At 35.2% G+C, this 8,521-nt stretch overlaps 2 protein-coding genes across 4 annotated transcripts in view; one reads left to right on the top strand and one right to left on the bottom strand.

The window, feature by feature from the left end:
* CXADR (CXADR Ig-like cell adhesion molecule) overlaps positions 1–1,115 on the top strand; it is a 69,375-nt gene extending 68,260 nt beyond the window's left edge. The window contains exons 8-9 of the mRNA XM_017539620.2: positions 727–835; positions 889–1,115. Coding sequence (XP_017395109.1) covers positions 727–768 — 42 coding nt within the window. The 3' untranslated portion in view covers positions 769–835; positions 889–1,115. The remainder of the gene's footprint in view (positions 1–726; positions 836–888) is intronic.
* A 115-nt stretch (positions 1,116–1,230) lies between these two features.
* Positions 1,231–8,521, bottom strand: part of BTG3 (BTG anti-proliferation factor 3) — a 21,661-nt gene continuing 14,370 nt past the window's right edge. For all 3 annotated transcript variants that reach the window (XM_017539640.2, XM_017539633.2, XM_017539625.2), the window contains 2 exons: positions 6,899–7,106; positions 1,231–1,915 (listed from right to left, as the gene is read on the bottom strand). In XM_017539640.2, the coding sequence (XP_017395129.1) occupies positions 1,676–1,915; positions 6,899–7,106 (448 nt within the window). In that variant the 3' untranslated portion in view covers positions 1,231–1,675. The remainder of the gene's footprint in view (positions 1,916–6,898; positions 7,107–8,521) is intronic.

The raw sequence follows: 8,521 nt of genomic DNA, 5'->3' as shown, positions 1-8,521 counted from the left end.
TAGGTGATGGGGAAGAAGGCAGCAAATCACACTGCCATGTGTGTTCCTATGCAACAATTCTGCATGTTCTTCACATATACCCCAAAACCTAAAATGCAATAAAATAAATAAATGGGGAAAAAAAAAAAAATACTTGAAACTTTCCAACTTTACACCAATCACCTACAAATCTGTCATTATCACCACAAAACTCTCAAGTATCCGTAAGGAAGCAGTGTGATGACTTTGAAAGCAATTTTTTTTTCCTTTTTCTTTTAATAACTTTGGTTAAAAAAAATTAACTTGATAAAACACATCTCCCTTGTGACATTAATAAACATGCTCGTTTGAATACGCAGTCATTATAGATTTCAGGAAAAAATGTATAGCTTCAGTCAAAGAGTACAATAATATTAAAAAGAAAAGTCTTTAAGGTTTAAAAATGAGTTTCTGAAGTTGAGAACACTTTAAAAACTGACTTTACAAAGGTATACTTTTGAGATATACCTTTATGATTTATGCAATTTTGTATTTCAATAGAATTTATATTCCTAAAAAATAACAATAATTTGTGGAATAGCCATGGCCATCCAATGATTTATTAGCAAGTTGTGATTTTTCTGATAAGTCAAACTGTAAATTTAAAGATGAGGATGATGGAAAAGTATTGCTGATCTTAGTTTTTTTAAATTTGCCTTTGGGAAAAAAACAAAACTCTTAAAGAGATATCTTTTTTTCTTTTTGTAGTTCAAGCACCCTTACAAGACTGATGGAATTACAGTTGTATAAATATGAAGGACTACTGAAGAATCTGAAGTACTGTACTATTTGACTTTTAGGCCTCTAGTAAAGACTTAAATGTTTTTTGTTTGTTTTTAAAAAAGCACAAGGCACAGAGATTTGAGCAGCTGTAAGAACACATCTACTTTATGCAATGGCATTAAACATGGAAGTCAGATGTCTTATCAACCAAATTCTTGGTTTAAAAAACCCTATGTATAGTGACACTGATAGTTAAAAATGTTTTATTGTATTTTCAATAGCTAACACTAACAATTTTTTAACTTTTCATATGCATATTTTGATATGTGGTATTTTAGGGGAAGTATGATTAATAAACAGTTGATTTTTTCAAAGGAAATTCTGAAATTCTTATGTTCTGTTTAATGTTTTGCTATTTGGTTAAATACACTGAAGGGAAATACCCCCTCTGTTCTTTTTCTCTTTTTTATGCACACAACAGAACATGCATTGTCATGCCTCAAACTACTTTTTATTTGCAACTACATGATTTCACACAATTCTTTTAAACAATGACATAAAATAGATTTCCTTGTGTATAAATAACTTACATACGCTCCATAAAGTAAATGCTCAAAGGTGCTAGAACAGATCGTCCACTTCTACAGTGTTCTCGTATCCAACAGAGTTGATGCACAATATATAAATACTCAAGTCCAATATTAAAAACTTAGGCACTTGACTAACTTTAATAAAGTTTCTCAAACTATATCAATATATCTAAAGTGCATATATTTTTTAAGAAAGATTATTCTCAATAACTTCTATAAAAATAAGTTTGATGGTTTGGTCCATCTAACTTCACTACTATTAGTATGAACTTTTAACTTTGAATGTGTAGTAAGGTTTATTCTTCCTTTTTCTCAACATGACACCAACACAATCAAAAAAGAAGCTAGTGAGGTGCTAACATGTGAGGATTAATCCAGTGATTCCGGTCACAATGCATTCCAGGGGGAGGTACCCATGTCACTGGAATTGGGCGATATGGTTTATTTTTCCTTCCCTGATTTGGATAACTAAATGGAACAGGAGGAGGGTAGTGATTCTGATGGCCATTCCCTCGATACATTCCTGGTTTTTTTCTGGGCAAAGGGTGCCACATTGGAAGAGGTGGAAATATAAGTTCTGAAATCTGTAGGGAAGAGAAAACATTCAGTTAATTCTTTTTTTTTTTTTTTTTTTTTTTGAGACGGAGTTTCGCTCTTGCTACCCAGGCTGGAGTGCAATGGCGTGATCTCGGCTCACCGCAACCTCTGCCTCCTGGGTTCAGGCAATTATCCTGCCTCAGCCTCCTGAGTAGCTGGGATTACAGGCACGCACCACCATGCCCAGCTGATTTTTTGTATTTTTAGTAGAGACGGGGTTTCACCATGTTGACCAGGATGGTCTCGATCTCTTGACCTCGTGATCCACCCGCCTCGGCCTCCCAAAGTGCTGGGATTACAGGCTTGAGCCACCGCGCCCGGCCCACATTCAGTTAATTCAAAGGAAAAATTCATCATCTATGTTCCAGATTTCTCATTAAAGACAAAGTTACCCACAACCCTAAGGGCACATCTAAGTGACATTCTTGTGGTCAGATCTAAATATATTAAAAACCTCATATGTAATAGAGGTATAATATATAAAATAGGTAACCAATGTTTTCTGAATGCATAAAGCAAGCTCAAACACAGTACTTCCTAAACAACTTCAACCAGAAAAGACCAAAACATGGAACAAATGGAAGCTTGTAAGGACATGTCTTGCTTTAGTCCAGTTGTTTCCACAGCTGGCTAGCCAGAAGTCACTTGGAAGCTTTTAAACACAATCCAGTGGAGACGGAGGCAATTATTCTTGGCAAACTAATGCAGAAACAGAAAATCAGCTATAGCATGTTCTACTTAGAAGTGGGAGGTAATGATAGGAATGTATGAACACAAAGAAGGAAACAACAGACACTGGAGTCTATTTGAGAGGGGAGCATGGGAGAAGGAAAAGCAGCAGAAAAGTTAACTATTGGGTACTGGGCTTTGTAACTGGGTGATGAAATAATATGTACAACAAACCCCTGGGATACATATTTACCTATGTAACAAACCTTCATGTGTACCCCTAAGCCTAAAATAAAAGTTAAAAAAACAAAAATAAAAATGAACACAAAAGGTTCAAGCCCTAGCACTGGTCTACTGAACAATAATAAAATCTCAGAACTAGGGGCCAGGTATTTTGACTAAGTTCCCCAGGTTCTGATGTAGCCTGTTTAGTATTTGGGAAGTTTTAGATTATCCTATTAATCAGCTGGGCACATCAGGTTCATATTATTTAAAGTGTTCTTCTCAGCAATTTTAGACCTCTCTGCTCAGAATGCTGCACCTTCTTAAATTTCCCATTTCTCTGATCTGTAATCTGCATTTCTAAGCATAGGATTTAAATATATATATATATATATGTATTTCTGTATATCATCGCATTTACATGATAGAAAATTCAAAAGGTACAAAAGGGTATACTGTGGAAAGTTCCTCTGTTTTTACCTGATCCTTTATCTTCTTCATCTTACTCTTCTCAGGGGCAACTGACGGTAAGCTTTTTTTAAAAATATACCTTTAGAGATATTCTATGCACAGCCATACATGTTTTAAAAATATGTATGTATACTGGACTGTATCCTGCTTTTTACATTTGATAATAATACATTTCAGAAGCACAGCAATACATAAAACCCTTTCTCACTGCACTCCAGTCTGGGCGACGGAGCAAGACTCCGTCTCAAAAAAAAAAAACAACCCTTTCTCACTTTCTTCTTTTTCTACAGCTAGATAGTATTGCAATGACTATAAATTACTAAATGGTCTCCTATTAATGTGACATCGAGGCTGCATTCAGTCTTTCACTATTAAAAAAAATGATGCGTAATGTTTATTAAAAAAATGATGCGTAATGAATAAAACAATGCTGCAATGAATAACAGCACAGTAAATTCTAATATAAGGCTTTCTAGACATAATTTTGTTTCTTTTGGTAAATATTTAATACTTAGGAGTGGAACTGCTGAGTAACAGAAGAGATACACATTTAACTTTAAAAACTGCCAGTTTTCCAAAGTGGTGGTACCATTTTACAGCGCCACCAACAGTTTATGAATCTAGCTGCTTCATATCCTTGCTAACATTTGATGTTGTCAGACTTTTAAATTGAGCAGTTCTGGAAAAACCAGTGTTTCGTGTGGTTTTAATCTGCATTCCTCTGATGATAAATGAGGCCATTCACATAACTCCTTTTGTAAAGTGTTTATTCACATCTTTTGCTCCCCTGCCATTTTTTTGAGATTACAGTGGCCTATGCCCATTATTTTTCACTGGGTCATTTGCCTTTTACTAGTGATTTGTGGGTGATTTTTAAAAAAGTATATTCTGGAAATAAGTTCTTTATGGATATATGTAATGAGGGTATTTTATTTTGTCCTAGTCTATGGTTTGCCCATTTTCTTAATGGTTTCTTTGATGAGCAAAAAGATTATTAATTTTGATGAAGTCCAGTTTATCAGTTTTTTCCCTTTTAGTACTTTTTGTGATCCTCTAGAAGAAATCTTTGCCTGTCACAAGATAATAAAGATATTTCCCTATGTTTTCTCTTAAAAGTGTCAGAGACTTAGCTTTTATGTCTAGGTACAAGATCCATCTAAAATCAACGTTTTTGTGTATGGTGTCAGCTAAGTTAGGTTTGTGGCTTTTTTTTTTCCTATGCAGATCATCCAGTTGTTTCAGCGCAAGTTTTTGAAGATTTTTCCCATTGAATTGCTTTGGCACTTTTGTTAAAATGAAAAAAAAAAAAAAAAAAAAAAAAAAAAGACTAATTGTATATATGTCAGTCTACTTTTCTGGACTTTCTATCCTGTGCCATCAATATATTTGTATATTTTTAAACCATTACCACACTGTCTTGATGAATATATAATAGCTTTGAATTAGTATGAGCCCTCTAACTGATCTTCCTTTTTAAAAAATTAGAATAAATTTATCATTTTCTAGAAAAAGCCTTTTAAGATTTTCACTGATACTGAATTGGATCTACAGATCTATTTCAGGACAACTGACGCAATCTTCACTTTTTAATTTGTGGAGACCCGTCTCTTGGGGATTCCAAGGTAGAATTATTTTTGTCCTTATTTGATAATCTTTTTTAAAGCTTGTGGCAATGCCAGGTTCAAGATAAAAACACCAGTTAGAAAGAAAAAAAAATCAAAGTGGGCCATTTGCACTAGCTTTTCACACAAGAATTCACAGTAGTAGTGGTTCTCTATTATAAAATATTTTGCTAATGAGTATAAATGCCAAGGAGAAATATTTTCCTTAAAAAGCACATAAGAGAACTCAATTTCCATACCTTTTTGTTATCCTAATAGTCTTTCAACATGAGGGAAAATAAATGGAATTGAATTTTAAAAGAAATCCTAAAAATTAAAGGTTTGCTTGTAAAAAATTAACAGCAATCAGCTGTGCGCGGTGGCTCACCCTGTAATACCAGCACTTTGGGAGGCTGAGGTGGGCAAATCATCTGATGTCAGGAGTTTGAGACCAGCGTGACCAACATGGAGAAACCCTGTCTCTACTAAAAATACAAAATTAGCCAGGCGTAGTGGTGCATATCTCTAATCACAGCTACTCGGGAGACCAAGGCAGGAGAACTGCTTGAACCCAGGAGGCGGAGGTTGCGGTGAGCTGAGATCCCACCATTGCACTCTCGCTTGGGCAACAAGAGTGAAACTCCGTCTCAAAAAAAAAGAAAAAGAAAAAAAATCAAAGCAATCAATTTAATTTGAGACTTACATTCTTGCTTGGCTGAGGAACAACAAATAAAATTCTAAAGTAAAATTGCCACACATTTGAATGAATTCCAGAAAATTCAATAAAGCTAATTTGCAACATATAATCCATCACACTGAGAAAAAAAAATGCCTCAAATATTTATGGTAAAAGTTTTAAAAACAATCCTGAAGTACAAATACTATGTTTACTTATTTATATAGGGAATCTCTGGAAGGATACTTAAAAAAAAAAAAAAAACACCCTGGTGAAGAATGCCTCTTTGGAAGTGCATAGGACTGCTGGTTGGGAAGAAAGAGGACTTCTCACTATTATACTCTCTTGTGCTGTTTGAAGTTTCATAAAGCCAGGTGCATGTTATTATACATATGCATAGATCCCTAAATTATGATAATCTGAAGATTATCAAGTCTAGGAAGAATCTTCCCCTCAAGTCTAGGAAGAATAATTCAACAACTGAGAAACAAAATGAGAAACCAAAAATTAAGTTACACTGAAATAATGTTCATTATGTAAATGTATGCTGAATTTAAAAGCTTAGCTTCTCATACTAAAAGCTCCAATAGTCTGCTTCATACTCATTAGGTCTAAATTTTCATTTTTAGCTCAACCTTACCATAAACCTAGTATGTTTCATTACATTAAGGCAAATAAAAATAGATACCTTTAAAAATTAACTCTAAGTACACGTACAGATTAAGGCTCAACTCAAAAGATCTCTTTAAATTGTTCTGACTTTAAAATGTCTTTCCTGTTGAAGAATGCCGTTTGGTAAGTAATTTTTTTAAGTTCTTTGGTATGTAGATATAAGTAGTAAATAAGCAAATGGATCTGTAAATGCAGACACATTAGCTATTTGACTTTTCAACTAGTAAAGCAAAAAGGGAGAAAATGTTTCAGCTTGAGTAATAAATTAATGATAATAGAGTAAATTTAGAGAGATTTCTCTTTAATCATGGAAAGGGAGAGAATAGTAGAAAGTTAAATCCAAAGGTACAAAACAAAGTGTTACATACTTAGTGTGGTAACTTCTGAATAATTTTAAAATATCGGGAATGTTGTACCATCAAAAATTTTCTTTTTGCCATTTTTTTGAAATATATTTATCCCAGTTATTGTATAGTGGAGCTGACCTTTGATAAAATGACTCAGGATGCCTATTTACATGCCAGAGAAACAGCTTTCCCTTAGCATGGGGAAAGGCAAGAACTATTACCCAGAATCTCAAATCAATGCCAAGCAGGACTACCTGAAAGGTCCTGGCAATCCCTGCTCATGCCTTCAAGACTCAGCTGTTTCATGGTTACCTGGTACACAGGGCTTGCAGCTGCAGTCACCAAATTGGGCTTCACTTCCATTTCCTTACTTGCTTCTTCATCTGAAGAGGAGGATCCTGAATGATAATCAGAGGTAACCTTATCAAAGGCCCTGGTAACTTTCCTGGAGATCTCATCTTTGTTCTCATCTTCATTTTCAAAGCTGGCAACAATGAATGCATTGTTTTTCTCTCCATACCTAAGAATAAAATTAAAAACTTATAAATCTTGAAGTCACATCAGCAAAGCAAAAAATCTCCATTAAAACAATTAAACAGATCTGGACATGTCATCAATCCTAGCAAAGAAGGAATCATTGCAGAACTTGACCCTACACATTTAATATGCTAATACAGCTCAATGTAAGCAAGCAAACCACAGTTTTCTACTTCTGCTCTGTTTAACTATTCATAAAAGTAACTCCATTTTCTTTCCTTAATTACTTTCTTTTCTACTAATTCCTAAAAAAAAATGTTTACAATATAAAAAAAAAAAGTCCATTGTTTTGATTACATTTTTGTATGCACCAATGAAAGTGGTTGTACAATAAAACATTCTGAGGCCAGGCGCGGTGGCTCATGACTGTAATCCCAGCACTTTGGGAGGCCGAGACAGGCGACGATGTCAGGAGTTCGAGACCAGCCTGACCAACATGATGAAACCCTGTCTCTTTAAAAAACAAACAAACAAAAATTCTGATGTATTTTTATATTGAGACAGGTTTCACTCTTGCCCAGGCTGGAGGTGCAGTGGCATAATAACAGCTCACTGGGCTCAGGTGATCCTCCCACCTGAAACTTTGCAAGAGGCTAGGATTACAGGAGTTTACCACCATGCCCAGCTAATTTCTATATATTTTTAGAGACAAGGTTTCACTATGTTGCTGAGGCTGATCTCAAACACCTAGGTTCAAGAGATCCACCCACCTCAGCCTCCCAAAGTGCTGGGATCACAGGCATACACCACCACTACACCCAGATTTTTTTTTTTTAGACAGAGTTTTGCTCTGTTGCCCAGGCTGGAGTGCAATGTCACAATCTCGGCTCAATGCAACCTCCACCTCCCGGGTTCAAGTGATTCTCCTGCCTTACCCTCCCAAGTAGCTGGGATTACAGGTGCCTGCCACTATGCCCAGATAATTTTTGTATTTTTGGTAAAGACGAGGTTTCCCCATGTTGGCCAGGCTGGTCTTGAACTCCTGACCTCAGGTGATCCACCCACCTCAGCCTCCCAAAGTGCTGGGATTACAGGCGTGACCCACTGCGCCGAGCCCCAGCTGTATTTTTAAATGTTATGTATATCCTAATGATTCAAGTCAGAGATCAACTAGAAATTTCCTATAATATTGACTTTAACCCTAATTAAAAGGGGTCTGCATTTCTCATATTTATACTCACAAAAATGAGAACTGAGGCAGTTACTGAGATTAAAGAAAAAAGATTGCTGTTAATCTTTTCATAAACCTCTTTGTATAAAGAAGTTTTGGTTAAATTATATTGCTTACTTCGGAGCTTCCTAGGATAACTGCTCACCTCTCACAATTTTTTTTTTAAGGTAAGATGAAAAGTCTTGTTATTCTTCCAAAACGTTTTTGAAGGCTTGAGTAAAAAAAAA

Source organism: Cebus imitator, unplaced genomic scaffold (genome assembly GCF_001604975.1).
Source record: "Cebus imitator isolate Cc_AM_T3 unplaced genomic scaffold, Cebus_imitator-1.0 Scaffold7, whole genome shotgun sequence".
NCBI lineage: Eukaryota > Metazoa > Chordata > Mammalia > Primates > Cebidae > Cebus > Cebus imitator.
Note: the sequence above shows the minus strand (reverse complement) of the source record. Positions and strands in the feature narration are given on the sequence as shown.